Below are 17,515 nucleotides of genomic sequence, written 5' to 3'. Positions count from 1 at the left end.
GAGGGATGATTTGGAGTGGTGTTTAAGAAAATGGGCCCTGGAGCCAGACATCCTGGGTTTGGATCCAAGTTCTGTCACTAACTAGCAAGATGCCCATCTTCCCTGTGCCTCAGTTGCCTCATCTGTAAAATGGAAGCAATAATAGCATTTATTTCTGAAGGTTGCTGTGGGTTTAAGTAGTTCAGTCTAATTAAATAATTTAGAATAGTACCTGCCACATAGCAAATGCTCAACAAATGTTAGTGCCTGTTGTTATTATTTATTGTGAAAACAGTAGTTTTAGCAAGTGACTTTAAATATAAATTCTGAGTTACATGTACAGCTCTTCAAAGGGAGGACCTCTTACAAATAATCACAGTTTTATCTCAGAGGTGAGGATAAGAGTATCTTCTTAATTCCAGTTAAAGCATTAGTTTTTGTCACGAAAAGAGCACAAGACTGGGGGTCAGTTTATGCATTAATTCGGCAAATCTTTATCTCCATACGTAGTTGTTGGAGTATCTGCATCCTGGACACCGGCTATCTATATGCTGGAGATTTGCAAATGATTGAAGGATGCCTGTGTCAGGGAGACCAAGGTGTGGCCAGAGTGCTCTGGGCGTGCTTTCCAGTCCCAGTGCTCTCACTGAGTGACTGTGAGATCCTTGGCCTTCACTGTCATCGTCTATAAAATGACAGTTGCTGACTTTAGTTTATGAGGATAAGTCTGTACTAAAATGTCATCAGTGCTGGATGCTTAGTACTATGCTAAATGCTATACTAGGACATTTAAAAAAGTATAGAACAGTTTTAGCACCCAGAATCTTATGACATGGTTGGGAAGACAAACCACAGTTGGAAACTAGATAAATAATAATCTTGGGAATCACGTGATTAGATGTAAGCTAAGAGATGGATGTGAGTATGTTGGGATTGTTATGCTTAGCGTTTTACTGTGTGTGTAGTTAGCTGGCTATAGTTCTGTAATAAGGCACTACAGTCAACTGCCTGGCCTGATGCCTTCGGGAATTCCGACTTGATAATTCCCACGTGCATAACCTGCAGAAGGTGGTTGTTTAACTCCCTTTGTTCTCCCGTTTGTTAAACTTTAAAATAGTGCATTCCCAGCACATTGAGGTGATTAGAATTTAGTAAAAGATACATTTTTAAGGCATAGTTCTTCATCTAAAAACTTTTTTTTTCAATATAATGCCAAGATGTTTTTTTTGTTGTTCTCATTACTGCTGTGTTCTGTGCACCTAGCACAGTGCCTGACAAATGGTAAGCACTCAGGAAATACAGTTGAGGGACAAATTTGAAATTACATTTAGTTGCCAACAATTTTTAAATCATTCAAAATTATCTTGTTATTAAAAGATACTCAGTTTAGAATACTGTTTTTTTGTTTTTACGTTTATTTGTGTTGAGGATGAAGCAAGGAGAGAGAGAGAGAGAGAGAGAGAGAGAGAGAGAGAGAGAGAGAGAGCAAGCATGGGGACAGAGAGAGAGAATCCCAAGCAGGCTCCACACTGTCAGCATGGAGCCCAATGTGGGGCTTGAACCCACAGAACCATGAGATCATGACCTGAGTCCACGTCAAGAGCAGGTCACGCAACTGACTGAGCCACACAGGCACCCCTGGAATTTTGGGTTTTAAACCTCAGATCTAACTGTTAGGACAAGTTGCCATTATAAAAATAGAATTTTAATGAAGCCAGCAGCCTTTTAGTAGCTTTTTCATATTCCTAAAAGGAAATGATTTTCTAGATGAATGAACTTCTCCACTGTATTAGTTATCTGTTACTGACATCTGACTGCAACATCCTGCGGGACTCTATGCAACAGCTGCCTAGCCAGGCCATTCCTAAAACCTGACACAGAGAAACTGTGAGGGATAATAAATATTAGCAGTGTGAAGTTTTGTGATATCATAATATAAAGACTTTCATATCTATTTTACTTGAAGACTGTTCATCAGTAGATACCCTGCAGTTTTTCAAATATAAAAAGGATCTACTTTTTAAAATATTTATGTAATTATAAAATAGTTCATGTTCATCACAAAAATCAAAATAATGCAGAAAGGTAATCAAAGTTGTAAAAATTACTCCAAATCCTGCCACATTTTGGTGTCTCTCCTGAAATCTGTTTCTATGTGTAGACATATATACACATAGGTCTGTCTTTTCCATAAGTGGAAGCATACTATTCATGTGTGTTTTTCCATCTTTTTAAACTCATGCCCTTGTTTGAGTAACAGAAAAGCTAATGCCCTCCTTGAATGCGATTTGAAATTTCATAGTAAATTAAGTAACATGACCAAAACCAATTTTAGACAGAGGTAATTTAAGAAAGGGAAATATTTTTAGTTTAATCTTAAAAGAACTCTCAGGTAACATGACCTTGACTTGTTTTCCATAAAGCTGTTGATCCTAGGTAAGATGGAAGATAGAGCACAGTAGATATTTTAAATAATTTGCTCAACATTTCATTGGAGAAACTGAGCACTGTTGAGGAGAGAGGCCTGCCAACGACAGCTTAGTCTTCCCCTGTTGCCTTGAATGGTTAAGTTCTTGGCCCACATTTGTATATTCCTCTTAGCAAAGCAGAAACCCTGCAGTTCACTGGAGATTAACCATTTTAACTTGGGAATGCTCTTTGGGGAGTGTGACCCCTGCCCTCGTCCCCACTCCAAGTAAGTGATTTTTCCGACAATATACAGCACTCTAAAATGAGTTTTGGCAAATTTTTCTTCTGTCTTTTCCGTGATGTTTCCATGGCCCTTATGGATTGGCAACCCCCCCCCCCCCCCCCGTTACTCGGGCTGTTTCCACATATGATTTGGCTGTTGTCTCACACTGTACACTCTCGATTCCCCTTCTTCCTAAACTTGCTCTCCTTCTAGTCATCCCTAGTCAGTAAATCCATGCCTCCATTGACACTGTGGCTCCCCTAGTCCAAATATCATCTTTCTTTCCTGAAGAGGACTCCTGTTGGTTTCTGTTTGACTTCTTTACAGTCTCTTTTTCCACACAGTAGACAGGATGATCTCTTAAAAAGCATAGAATCAGATAATATTACTCTTCTTAAAACCCTCCTTTGAGCTTGGAATAAAACCTGAATTAATTGCCACCACCTACAAGGCTCTGCGCGATCTGTCCCTTGCTTACCCCTGTCCTAATCTTTCTCTGTTCTCTCCCTCATTCACTCTGCTCTAGCTGCATCGCCCAGACATATCAAGATTTCTTCCCCCAGATATATGCAGCTTGTTCCTGCCTTCACGCCTTTGCACCAGCTGCTTCCCCTGCCTGGAGTGCTCTGCCCCAGAACTTGCCTGGGTAGGCCCTAAGCCCATGGTGTCCTGCAGGTTTCGGATTTCACCTCCTCCGAGGTCTTCCCCAGTCTTCCAGTGTAATGTAGCCCCCGATTCGCTGCCACGCTACTTTATTTCCTTCATAACATGTAGCAGTTTTGAACCATCTTTATATCTTCCTCTCTTGTTTAATCGCTTCTTTTTCTTTTGCCAGAATTTTAAGTTCCATGGGACTGTAGATCTTGTCTGCCTTGTCCACCCTGTATTCCTAACACATAGAACAATGCTCAGTAAATCTTACCTAAGTAACAAAAAAAACAAAACAAAAAAAAAAAAAACAAATGGGGAGGGAATCACTCAGATGGAGAAATGTGCTTTTTAACACCCTAGGGTGGCTGGAGCCAAGCTGTTCACGTAGGAAGGGAAGAAGGAGGGACAGAGCACAAAGCACTGTTTTAGCCCGAGTTAAAGCATAAAGTAAATAATACAAAATGTGGCCCAACAGTGAATGTAACAATTGAGAAACTAATTTCACGTTGAAGAAGGACTAGTTATTCAGACAATCTAGAATCCTATTAATCCTCAGGATTTCCTGTGCTGTTAATAACTTCAGTTGCTAGGCTACATAAGATAAGATAAGATATTTTGATCTAATATAAGACAATTTGATCTTCATGCCTCAAAGAGGCATTGATTGTGAATGTTTATTATATTTTGTTATTTATTAAAAAATAATTTTAAGGCATCATTCATGGAATATGTGCAAGAGAAGAAATTCTTAGTGTTGCTTGTAGGACCAATTCTGTCATTAGACTATATTTTGTAATGCTTTAATTTATGTGTTTTCCATAAGTTTTCAAATAACTGCTGTGCTATGGTCTAGAAAAGATTGTACTATAAGGGAAATATTTTAGTACCTTTAATAAAATATACTCTGGAGATTTTTTTTTTAAATTGAACAGTAAAGGAAAATGTGTTCTTAAAACCTATAAGAAATTAAAATCGTTTTACTCTGCAATTACTAGTTTAGCTTTGTTGTTTAGTTTATAAACTGTTGTTTTTTGTTGTCCCCTAAAGATAAGAGGAGAAATCAACCTAGTGATTTATGATTAAATACATCTGAGTTAAGCTTTCTGTCTGGTTCTTTTCTCTGTTTACATTTTGGGAAAAAGTTATGGTAAATCTAATATGAGATCTGAGTTAGCTTTTTTAGAGTCCACTTTTCTCAAATTTATTTTCACATGACTGTTGCCTTCAAAGTGGCCATCCAGGGAAGTTGTACATTTATTCCAACAATGCTTCCATTCCTTAAAATAACTCTTTTCAGAGATGCTTCATAGTCAGTTTTGGAATTATGAAAGAAACTTAGCATTTTTTGCTTTATTTTATTATTGAAAAACCTCAACTTTTAAAACTAAATGAAGACATATAATTTCCTCAGTTGACTTTGTATTAATATTAATTAATGAAGCCAGTGCTGCTGTCACGCAGTTGAAGTTATGACCTGTGAGATCATGAACGATATCTTGTAAATTTGTTTAAAGAACGAAGAACATTGTTTAACTTTGTGAAGTAATAGATTGAAAAGAAACCAAACACCTGAGTGACCAGTTCACCTCCTTTTAAATTTACACTTTATCTGAAACTGAGGGCAGTGCCTTGTGCCCCTCTGTAGAGGGAAGACAAGGGGGTGCCAAATCCGAGAGGAAGCACCTCCCCTTTGGGGAGAAAGAGGAAATGACCTGGTGTCAGGAAAAAAGGCCAAAGTGGGCTCTTTTTAGTACTGAGTGAAAGCTAAGAGTCTATATTTAAAATCTGCCCCTAAAACTACTCTTCTTTTACAATTCTTGGCATCAAAGAGTACAGACCTGTTTTGGAAGATACACCTACTTTGAAAGCCCAGATACACGTATTTGAGAGGAGTAGCTGGAGCTTTGTTGGTGTTTGTTGTTAGAAGGCATTTAAGTTCTATTGTGAGATAAACGGATCATGTGTTTCAGGGCAGGTCTTAATGTCTTGGCCTCTGTGACCATCAAGGGCTTTTATTTTGTTTTATAAGCCAGTGCTTTAATCTTTTATCTATAAAGATCACTTTTTTATTTACTTTATTAAATATCATAAACGTGTGGGTTTTTTATAAAAAAAAAAATGTTTTCTTATCTTTCTTTTTTTTTTTTCTAAAGCTGCACATCATTGACTCCTGGACCTAACTGTGACCGATTTAAACTGCACATACCATATGCTGGAGAGACATTAAAATGTAAGTAAATGATGACTATTTTATTGAAAATGTACAGTACAGTGCTAGTTATCAGACTTTGTGCTTCAGTTTTTATTTCTGGCTATTAGGTATTATTACTAGGATTTACCACTTAAAAAATAATTTTTTTTAATGTTTATTATTTATTTTTGAGAGACGGAGAGACAGTGTGAGCAGGGGAGGGGCAGAGAGAGAGGGAGACACAGTCCAAAGCAGGCTCCAGGCTCTGAGCTGGCAGCACAGAGCCCGACACAGGGCTTGAACTCACGAGCTGTTGAGATCACGACCTGAGCTGAAGTCAGATGCTTAACTGACTGAGCCACCCAGGCACTCCTAGGATTTACCACTTTTAAAAAATTTGTCTTTTAATTTGAGTTCTATTCAAAGTAAGGCAGTTGGCAGGGAATAAGCGGTGGTCAAATAGGCATACACTGAAATTCTTAGTTTTTAGGCCTATGCAGTAATTCTTGCATTTTTTTCCCTCTACTGACAGATCTTATGTAATTTGTCAATAAAGAGAGTCCATTGCTTTAAAATACCTGACTATTTAGAAACAGCTTTTAGGTAGGAATGGCTTCTAACTCCCTTCTGGAACTATTGCTGCCAAGAACCAACTCCTGATTGCCACCTGAGCATAAGAGTCTTCCCTCAGAGACTCTTGGCATAGATTAGGATTGTCAACAGCAAGGGTTTTATAGCAAGGGTTGGAAATGCAAATGGCTACCGTGGCCAGATTAGTCACAGAAATGAGGGGGACAGGCTAGGTGTGACAATTGGGCACACCTACCGTCTTGAGGGGACTGCCTCTGTTGAGAGGTGGAAATCTGAACTTTTGTATAAATTCTTTCATTTTAGGGTCCCAACTACTTTTTCAAAAATTAGAAACATAGTGTGGGCCAACATAAAGTGGGTCAGACCAAATGTGTGTGGGGCCTGGATCGAGCTCTTCGACCACTGATTTGTGATCTTGATGAAGAGCAGTCAAGACCTACTGTTGCGTTTAGTCCACCGTCTACAACATCTGCCTACATTGTATCAACCCTTCCCTGCTGTTATTACCAGTGTTGACGCTCTAGTGCAGCATGGAAATGATGGTGGCTTTGGTGGGTTAGTCCCAATCTCATCAGGAATTTTCTCTCTGGAGCCTATTCTTGTGGCAAAGAAGGTATTGAAGTCTCTCTGGTCTTGAACAGAGTAATAAGGAACATAAATGTTAAAGTTGGGACAGATGAGTAAATAGTGCCTTTCAGGCTGTGGACTATTTATTTATTTATATGAAATTTATTGTCAGATTGGTTTCCATACAACACCCAGTGCTCAGTCCAACAAGTGCCCTCCTCAATGCCCCTCACCCACCCTCCCCTCCCTCCCACCCCCCATCAACCCTCAGTTTGTTCTCACTTTTTAAGAGTCTCTTATATTTTGGCTCCCTCCCTCTCTAACTTTTTTTTTTCCTTCCCCTCCCTCATGGTCTTCTGTTAAGTTTCCCAGGATTGTAGACTCTTTTTAAATTATAGGCCACCAGGGGCTACATCTTAATATTCTGTAGCATCACAAATGCAACATTAAGCAAAAAATATAGGACATGCTGACTTGTTAACCTGGCGTTACTATTAGATCATTCTCTGGAAACCATTAAAATACATAAGAATTTCACCTGCCTGAGGTAGTGGGACATTCTAGATTGTTTCTGAAAAAATTATTAACTAAATTTAGAAGAAATGATCAAACTAAATCATTCACGTGGCTAAAAATGTAAAAAAGTGCAGAAATTTTTTACACGTGAAAGCTGTAGTCCTCTGTTAGGTTTCTTCCCAAGCCCGGTCCTGTTTCCCGAGGGAGTCACTTACATTTTTTTTTTTGTAAAACTGTTTCAGTATGTAGTTCTTCTGGGGCTGCTTTCCATATGTCTAAATAATGTTTATGCCTCTGTTTCTTGACATCAATTGTAGATATTATTATCTTTTGACTCTCTGCTCTGATACATAAAGCATTGGCCTGTCTTCATTGAACTCTGTGTCTTTCTTCTTTCTTCCTCTTCAGTGCAATTATATCGCCACGATTGGTTCCTGTGTTGGTTACTCTGTAGCTTGAACATTTTTCCTTTCTTTCTTAAGGACCACTGTCAGCATTGTATGGCACAGTTAAATGAACAGCTCCTAAAACATTCGTAGCACGTGCCTGGCACGCAGTTAGCATCTCTGCACACTCGTGACAGCTACTTGGTATACTTTTTTTTACTTTCCCCTTAACCATAGAGAGTGTCTTTTGGCTCCCCACTTTGTGAGATGAAGGTATTAGCTCCTGCCCTTCCCTCCATGCCTCTTCTTTCACCTCCCAAGTTTTGTATTCTTTTCCTTTTGCATCGTCAAAATTAATAACTTATCGTTTGTTCTAAACCTAGAGTTGTCTTCTGTGCTTCGTTTATAATTTGCTTGAATGCTCCTGTACAGTTATCTCTATGGGATTTGCCTGTAGCCTTCTCTTCCTTTTTCTGTAGTGTGTGTATTGAAAATTCTCTCTTTTGGTAGAATTAAAACATAATTGCTGGAACACAGTAAAATACCTTGCTTAGATTCCACTTCTCTCTCTGCTCTCCTCCCTTTGCTGTAGCCCTTCCTGATCAGTTTTATTTACCATAGTCATAACTAGGTATCTTAATTTCGAAGAGCTCTCTCTTGCTTTTGCTTTCTGTTCCTCTTTCACAACATTTTGTTTTTATTTTATGAATATGGTATCTTGAAAGCTTTCAAAGAATGTGGATTTTTAAAAAAGCTTTCTTAATTATTTTAATTTTCCCCAGGGATTGTATTTTTGTTTGTTTATCATCTTTTCCCCTCTTTACTATTCTGGAGTCTTTCCTTAAATAACAGATGGGTTTCAGTTATCTATGTATGTTTATGACAGACAATAAAACATTGAATAGGACTTCTTTATGGGTAAACCGAGCTTACTGAGTGGTGGATTAATCATGGACGAGCTGTTAGTATGAGGAACTCCTATGTGTCATATTATGGAGTTCAGCTGTTCTGGCTATCCCCCAAATTGTCCTATTTTTTTAGCAAATCCCCTATCTTTTTTCAAGGGGGCATACACATCTGGCCACCATACCAGTTTTGGGGGATGGGTGTCATAGACTCTTCCTCATGGAGCTTGTAGTTAATTTCCCCATCCTTAGCCCCAGTTTTCATTTTTCCCTTTCCTCAAGCTCACCCTGGATGACTACAAGTTTTTATGGGTCCACCAGGACAGAGGGCTTCCCTCTCAGCAGTAGCCTCTTCCTCACATTCCTGCAGCCAAAGCTTTCTCTGCCCTGTCTCATCAGTTTCTACTCTTCCATTTGCATTCTGCCTTCTAGGAATTTGCGGAAATTGCTCATCTACTGATTGCTATTCTCTTCCCTTCCTCTTCACTTAATGTTGTTTTGAATTCTTATTTTCTGTGTTTCATTATCGTTTAATGGAAGGGTGGGTCTTAGGAGGGAGAAGAAATAAATGTGCGTGGTTAGTCCACAGCCTTTTTGCCAAAAATGATGGAACCTCACAAAGATCTTACTAGCTGTATGAGTTTATGCTAGAAAGCATTTACTAATCTATACGCTTTCATTACTATTAGATTTTCCCAGGGAATCTCTTATAATACTGATGATTAGGGTATTTGCCTGGAATACCCCATATAAGTTAATTATGTCCTCTTAAGCTGCTGCTTTATATAATTATTATATACTAGGGACTTAATTTAGGCTGTAGAATGCTCTATAATGAATAAAAAAATGAGCTTTGTATATTGAGGTTCTTCCACATTAAGGTGAGTCAAGGTTCTAGCCTGAAACAGCCCACAGCCAAATAAAAGGAAAAGACAATTGATAACGAACTACGTTTATAAAAGTTCATTGAATTTGAAGAATGAGCTTTTTTTTTTCTTCTGAAATTCTTGACATTATTTAGGAAGGCTTTCTGAAGGATGTTGGTCTTATGATCAAGCTAATGTTAGAATCCCTTGCTTTAAAAAAATTATCTGTTAAACTTGAAAAGTGGCATACACTTTGAGGTACTGCAGTGTTTCTGCATGGAAGCCAAACTACAAACCTTTTAAAACTTCCAGATGGAAATTGTTTTTTGATAGCTGTTGAAAATGTGATAGAATTGTCAAAAATAAATCAACTACATAAATTATGAAACATAAGTCACTGTTCTCCTGACAGTACAAAAATGGAAAAATTTACACGAAGAAAATCAAAACAAACCTTTTGAGATAGTTAAAACTTAAGTGATGATCAGCAGAACCATCTTTACTGGACTGGTGTTTTGTAAATCTCCCCACATAAATTTGTTCATGTCAGTGATTACATAGCAAGGTTATTTTACTTTCCTTAGTTTGTATAATATTTAGGTTATAGTTAAAGTGTCTTTCTACAAAACAGATGAACATAGGGGAAGTGAAGGAAAAATAAGATAAAAACAGGGAGGGAGGCAAACCATAAGAGACTTTTAAATACAGGGAACAAACTGAGGGTTGCTGGAGGGGATGTGGGTGGGACGATGGGCTAGATGGGTGATGGGCATTAAGGAGGGCACTTGTTGGGATGAGCACTAGGTGTTGTTGTATGTAAGTGATGAATCATTGGGTTCTACTCCTGAAATTAATACTATGCTGTATGTTAACTAACTTGAATTTAAATAAATAAATTTAAAAAAATGAAAAAAGTATCTTTCTTTGTGACTATACTTACTTTAAAATTACAGTATTCCAAAATTAATTGTTTCTAGCTTTTTTTTTTATATATATAAATGTTTCTGAGAGGAGTTTGTTGAGACATGATGTGTTGGTAGAAGTAGTAATGTAGAACACTTAGATATTTTATTAACCTTGATAATTAGTATAGGTTTATTCTGTGTGCTTTGAAGTTCATGGAAATAGATAATTTACTGTATCAACCAAATTTATTGTAAAAGAATAAATCATTCAAAGCAAATCATGAATTTGCAAAGAATCTTTTTCCCTCTTGGAGAACACTAAGATTTTGCATTGCTTTAAAATTAATGTTACACTCCGTTTTCTTTTCTTTCTTTCTTTTTTTTTTAACTCCTTCATTTTACTTTTAAAAAACCTGGCAAGGCCAAACACTTTCTACATATGTTTTTACTCCATCCATTTTTATAACCTCAAATATATTATATCCAAGATCAGTAAGGTCATAGTGGTTATCACAAGACCTGTGATTGAGTTCCACATTCTACAGCCAACACAGTGTTCATCTTTACATAATTAGCTATTATTCTGTACAACCAATATTTTAACAAAAGTAGTTTTCTAAAACAAATACATACCACTGAAGAGTTACGTAGTTTAACAGTCCTTGGAAAATAACTGTCATTGCAAACAGAAAAGCTCTTTGCCTTGTTGGGGAAACAGACCCAAAATGAAACTTAATTTCGTGGTAGCAAGAGGTGAATAAGTATAGATTTAAATTATATTCTGTGGTAACTACTAAATAAATATTGTTTAACTCATACCTTTATCTTTCTAAGCACAGGGCAATGTCTAACCCAGGGCTTTACAGTCTCAAAGCCATTTGTGTAAACAACTTTATCTGAAGTTTCTCATTAAATCCTATTGAAAACTTGCGGTGGGTGGTTTCAAGAATAATTTTAACCAAGGCTGACTCGAGGTATTTGGAGCTTATAGTGATTTTATTTCATAACTTTAAATTCAGTGAAGTTAGAGATGGACACTGCGTTGTTTATAAATGATATCTCCAGGCCCCAGCATGGTAAAGATACTCAGTTCAATATTTGTTGAAGGAATGGAGTAAATGCATGCATGCAGGAATTAATGAAGCTTAACGTTCAGATTTTTATTGGTTGAAGTATCATGTTACAAAGAATGTGGCGTTCTGTTACTTGTATCTGTCTTTTGCCAAAAGAAACTCAGTCTTTAGAAGTTATTGATTATACAAGGAATTTTTAAATTGGAACAGTGCTGTTAACAATTCAGAAAAAAGCGAGGATCATAGAATACTCCGTAGATTTGGAGTCTGTATCAATGTTGTCTTTATATATTTCACTTTGTCCTCAAAGTAGATTAATGAGAAAAGCATGTAACTCAAATTTATATTTCAGAATATTTTATATATTAGAAAACAGTTATTCTATAAATGTTCCCTCTGTGAACAAAGGAAACTGTGCAGTTAATGATAATGAAAGACAAGGGAGAGGACGTATTTCTCCCACGAATTCGTGCATTGATTCCTACAGAATTACCCACATTCAAGATTAAATCACTGAAATAAAAAAGACCAGAAGATGACAGTACATTAGGAGTGGTGTTCTTGTTTCTTCAGCTCTTTTAATGTGAAGAGACAACCGTTGGTCAGTGCAAGAATTGCCAATTTGTGTAAGATTCTCCTGCAAGATCTCAAAAGATGTCTGAATTAAAGAGAAGTCCTTGAATTTCACGATGGTAGAAGAGACAGCCGGTACTTACTCGAACAGGATTGGAAAAGTGAATCTTCGGTGATCGAGACTGATTTAAATAAAATACAGGTTAAGGGCTAGGATGATGCCACTAAACTGAGTGAAAATCTACCAATTATAACAAAACTCAGAGGAAGATTGATGAGCTTCCTATACACACATATTTGTAAATATAGCGGCTCTAGTCATTCTGTTTAACACTCTTGAAGAAATTACTGTGTTTGTGTTTTTGTGGACCCAATGAATAGGGCAGGGAGGGAGGCTGTTTTGCTATTTTATTTCCTTTCCCTAGCTTATTGCCTGGCATTTAGAAGGGCTCCTTTAATAGATGTTAGTGGAATGCATTAACTGTGTTCATTCTTTGGATCTGGCCATGGTGAGGTTTGATGAAGAAGTGAGAGAACTTTGAAGTATTCTCACTTTTACAAGTTCTTTGAATGGCACTACTTATGTAACTATATAAAGAGATTATTGAAAGGCTTTAAGTGTATTGAGCAAGTCTGTGGCCAGTACCAAACTGTTTGCTAGCATCGGTTTCAAATTTGAAATTATCTTTTGTTTAAAATTTGTATTTTTCATACTAACAATTTTTTCTTAATCAGGGACTGTTTGCTTATAAGAAACCCATTGGAAGAAACATAAAGAGGGTGTTTGTCTTTATGAGGAATTAAATGAATTCCATGGTGCCCAAGGGCAGGAAGCACAGCCCAGGCCTCAGAGGGGCTGGAACCTGGGACTAGCAGGAGGTGGACACTATAGAGGCAGTTGGCATTTGTCCTTGTTTGTCTGTCTGTCTCTCCTGCAACACGCTCTGTTGTCACTTGATTCCCATTATTGTTTTTCCCAAGATTTCTCTGTTTCTCCTCACATTGAGTGGAATGGGCTGAGCCCCCTGTGTGGTGACTCAGTTCAGGGCCACCAGAGACAGCCTATGGTCTTTGAGTCTAAATTCCTGGGAGAGAAGGTTTGATTGGCAGCTTGGACTGGGTGCCCACTCTTGATCCAGTGGTTTGGCCAAGAGTTTTGGGTGATGGTTACCAGGGGACAGTTTTAGCACAAGGGAAGCATGAGCTGGGCAGGTACCCTGAGAGGCATCAATTACATTGTTACAGGAATTCTTTCTAAAGAGGTTCCAAATGAAACTATGGACATTTGCCGTTTGTCTTTAACAATCGGAGCAATACAGTTGTTTATCATTTGAGAGGAATGATGAACTTTTCAAAGCCGTTTGCAACAGAGTGAAGAAGTCATGCCAAAAAATTACCCCCAAAGGTTTTGAACTGGAAAGACTTTCCTAGAGGAAAATCCTTATTTTCAGAGGAGAAAGTGAAAAAAAGGATTATGATTTGGATACTCCATTCTCTCCCATGTCCTCAGAGGAGCATTCTAAAATTACTGTTCATTTCCAAGGCTTTCATACGACATCACTGAATTTAAATTTGTATTTTTTGGGGAATGATTGCAATGAAATGAAACCAACCTTAGAACTGCTCTTTCAATGGAATGTTTTATTAAACAGTGGTGAAACATATACAAAGATTTTTGCAGACACGTTGCAAATAGTGTTCCAGAACTTCTACTTCACTGGATCTTGAAACTCAACTTCATTTTTGATTCCATCCCTTTAAGTGGCTTGCATTTACACAGCACTTCTTGCACTGCAGGTCTGTTACATACTGTTTTGTAGCCAGCTGCATTGTAAACTCAGAATGCTCTTTTTTTCCTGTTCTTCATCCTATAAGATCTTTCTTATGCAGCACTGTGTAGAGACACTCTGGGTCCTGACACTGATGGCTGTCAAACAGAAACTAAACACCAGAGAGGTAGCACCTGAAGGTCCCAGCGGTGTTGTGGCGAATGTTGCACCAGCTGAGAAAGATATTTAGGTCCTGTTGATTTAATCTTATCTGTAAGAATTTTGCACTTTGTTTGGTTTGGTACTATACCTTGTATTTTGAATTTTTACCAGGAGGTCCAGAAGCTGGCTGCAGTGGCTATAGCTGTTGGCCCTTTTGTTGGGATGGCAGTGTGATTTCTTTCTTACGTTGTTTTTTTTTTTCTTTTTAAGTTTATTTATTTATTTTGAGTGTGTGCGTGAGCGCGAGAGAGAAAGAGAGAGAGAGCGAGCAAGCAGGGGAGGGGCAGAGAGAGGGAGAGAGAGAGAGAATCCCAAGCAGCGTAGAGCCTGCCTTGGGGCTTGAACCCACGAACTGTGAGATCATGACCTGAGCCGAAACCAAGAGTTGGATGCCTAACCGACCGAGCCACCCAGGCATCCGTTTTTCTTCCACTGTCAAAAATAATCGGTTTGGAAAATGTTAACCGAGTAATCTTTCTGTGTTAACCCTGTCCTCCTCCCCTACAGTATTTTAGTGACTGAATCCCTCAGCCTGGCATTCAAGACTGTCAACAGCCTGCCATTACCGCCTCTCTGTACCCCCCTTGTTGGAGCTCAGCTGACAGCAATCCAAGTCAAAAGCCTACACAACCAATTTGTTCATTGAACTTCTCAAATACCCCACCTTTCCAGTTTCAGCTTTTGTTCACACAGTTTAGTTTGGCTTTAGTAGGATGGACCAGGGAAATAATAAAGCATCCTGAGTGTTTTTGTGGCATATTTGGTTCTTCATTTGCACTCACAAATCTGCTACTCTACTGGATGCGCTGTCTATGAGTTTCCTTGGCCAGCTCTCTTCTTGCCTCCGAGATCACCTGCAGGGAGAGGAGGCGTTAACCATTTTCATTCTGACTTTTAACAGTTGAGCTAAGTAAAAAGTTGGACACTCTGTCCAGGGACTTAGTATTTTGCATCATGCTGAGGGGCATTATAATTTGCCTTGGTAGCACAGTTCATTTTACTTTTATTTTTATCCTTTTAAGAGATTCATTTACTTAAAGAATATTATTATCTAGCATTCAGGATATTTTTAGAGGCTAATTAGGGAGGCAGGTCACCTTTGATGTAGTGAATGTTCTAAAAAATGCTCATGAAAGGCAAGTAAGAAGTGCTAATTTTGTGGATTAGACATTATCTCTCCCTTAGATTTTGAGGATTCCTTTGTCCTGGTATTTCGGAACATCTTATTTTCTTGGAATTCATGGAATGTTAGAAAAATTTCTCGTTATAGTTTATTAAAAATAGCTGATAGATAGAATTGCTAAAATAACTTATTGAACATTTATTTTGTAGAGCATTTGTTTTGTGGCTTATTTATATATGTGATGTCATTTAATCACATGGCACCTCTGAGGTGGAAATGTATATTCCTTTTTTAAATGTTAACTTTATTGAGGTATAACTTACATATAATAAAATGTGCGCACACTTCAACACATTTTGTCAGTTGTAAACACTCGAGTAACTAAACCATAGTCAAGATACAGAACATTTCCATCCCCCCAAGATGTAGAACATTTCATTCTGTCTACAGATTGATCTCCTCCATCACCATCCCTGCAAACCCTGAGCCTTCTCTCTGAAACCGTAAACCAGTTGTTCCTGTTTTAGAATTTCGTAGAAATGGAATCATATACTGTGTAGTTTTTGGTACATGGCTTCTTTCATTAAGCATAATGTTTGGAGATTCATCCATATTTTCCCTTGTATCAGTACTTTGTTTCTTTTATTGCTGTGTAATATTGCATTGTATCTGTACAAGTGCCACAGTTTTTTGTATACATCATCTGTTGAGGACATTTGAGTTTCCAGTTTTTGACTGTTATGAATAAAGCTATCACATTTCTGTACATGTCTTTTGTGGAGATATGTCTTGATTTTCTTGGGTACATAACCTAGGAGTGGTGTTTCTGTGTTGTAAGCTAAGTGTATGTTCATAAATAATTACTAAACTGTTTCCCAAAGTGGTTGTACTGTTTTACATTCCTATTAGCAATTTATGAGCAGTCTAGGTATTCTGTGTTTTTGTCCACACTTGGTATTGTTATTATTTTTAGCTATATTCCTTCTAGTGGATGCGTACTGGTGTCTCATTGTGGTTTTAATTTGCATTTTTGTATGCTTATTGGCTATCCATATATCTTTTGTTGTGAAGTACCTATTCACATCTGTTGCTCAACGTTTTGATTGGATTGTCGGGCTTTTTGTTGAGTTGTAGGTAGTCTTTATATAGCCTAGAAAGAAGTTGTTTGTTGCTTTGTCAATATTTTCTTCCAGTCTGTGGCTTCCCTTTTTCTTTTCTTTTTTTTTTCCCCCTTTTTATTTTCTTAATGATGTCTTTCCAAGAACAGAAGTTTTTAACATTGATGAAGTCCAGTTTGACAGTTTTTTCTTTTATAGTTTATGCTTTTGACTTTTTGTTTACGGAATCTTTTCCTACCTGAAGATCTTGAAGATTTTCTTCTAGAAGTTTTATATTTTTACCTCAGGCATTTTGGTCTATGATTTATTTTGAGTTGATTTTGACCACATATATGTTCATTAACCATTTAAGTGTGAGTCTGTTTCTGGATTTCATATTGTATTCCACTGATATGTCTATCCTCACGTGACTATAACACCGCCTTTATTATTACAGCTTTAGAGTAAGTCTTTAAATCAGTGTTAAGTCCTACAACTTAATTTTTCAAAGCTCTTTTGGCTATTCTAGGTCCTTAGTATATTCATAGAAATTTTAGAATCAGCTTGTCAAATGTCTGCAGAAGTCCTGCTTGCAATTGCATTCAGTCTGAAGATCAGTTTGTAGAGAATTCACATCTTAATATCACCATTATTAGGTTTTCTTTAATTTCTTCCAGTATCTTGTAGTTTTTTTGTGAACAGGTCTTGACAATTTTTCTTAAATCTACCTCAAAGTATTTCATATTTTTGAGGCTAACTTATAGCATATATAGATTTTTTTTGGAGCTTTATCTAATTCTTTGTTGCTGATCTCGGGAAATATCATTGATTTTAGTACCTTGACCTTGTGTGCTTCTGCATCCTTATAGTCACTTACTAGTTCTAGTAACTTTTGTTTAGGTTCCTTGTATATTTTCTTCAGAAACAATCATATCACTCGTGAAAAAGAGTGTTGCTTCCTCTTTTCCAATCTGTCGAATTTATATTTCTTATTCTTGCTTTATTGCACTGAATGGGCTCTGCAGCACAGTGTTTGAGTAGAAGTGATGAAATCAGATATCCTTGCCTTATTTCCAGTCCTAAGGGGAAGGTGTTTAGGGTTTCATCATTAAGCATAATTGTCAACCGTGGTTTCCCTCTGTCAGTTTGAGAAAGTTGCCATCTCTTTAAACGTGCTGAGAGTTTTTATTACGAAAAGAATGTTAATACGTTAGATGCTTTTTCTCTATTAGGATGATCACATGCTTTATCTCTTTTATCCTATTAATATGATGAATAAACTGACGTTCAAATGTTGAACCGTGTTGCATTCCTGGGATTAATCCCACTCAATCATTATGTATTATCCTATGTATTATCCTTCTTATATATTGTTGGATTTGGTTCATTCATATTCTTTTAAGGATGTT

The 17,515-nt window shown here is 37.3% G+C and overlaps 1 protein-coding gene across 3 annotated transcripts in view; it reads left to right on the top strand.

Moving 5' to 3' along the window:
* The window catches only part of BABAM2 (BRISC and BRCA1 A complex member 2), a 397,415-nt gene that overhangs the window by 37,151 nt on the left and 342,749 nt on the right, over positions 1-17,515 (top strand). For all 3 annotated transcript variants that reach the window (XM_053201072.1, XM_015064178.3, XM_053201073.1), the window contains exon 3: positions 5,476-5,552. In XM_053201072.1, the coding sequence (XP_053057047.1) occupies positions 5,476-5,552 (77 nt within the window). The remainder of the gene's footprint in view (positions 1-5,475; positions 5,553-17,515) is intronic.

This window comes from Acinonyx jubatus, chromosome A3 (genome assembly GCF_027475565.1).
Source record: "Acinonyx jubatus isolate Ajub_Pintada_27869175 chromosome A3, VMU_Ajub_asm_v1.0, whole genome shotgun sequence".
Classification (NCBI taxonomy): domain Eukaryota; kingdom Metazoa; phylum Chordata; class Mammalia; order Carnivora; family Felidae; genus Acinonyx; species Acinonyx jubatus.
This window is presented reverse-complemented; position numbering and strand designations above follow the sequence as displayed.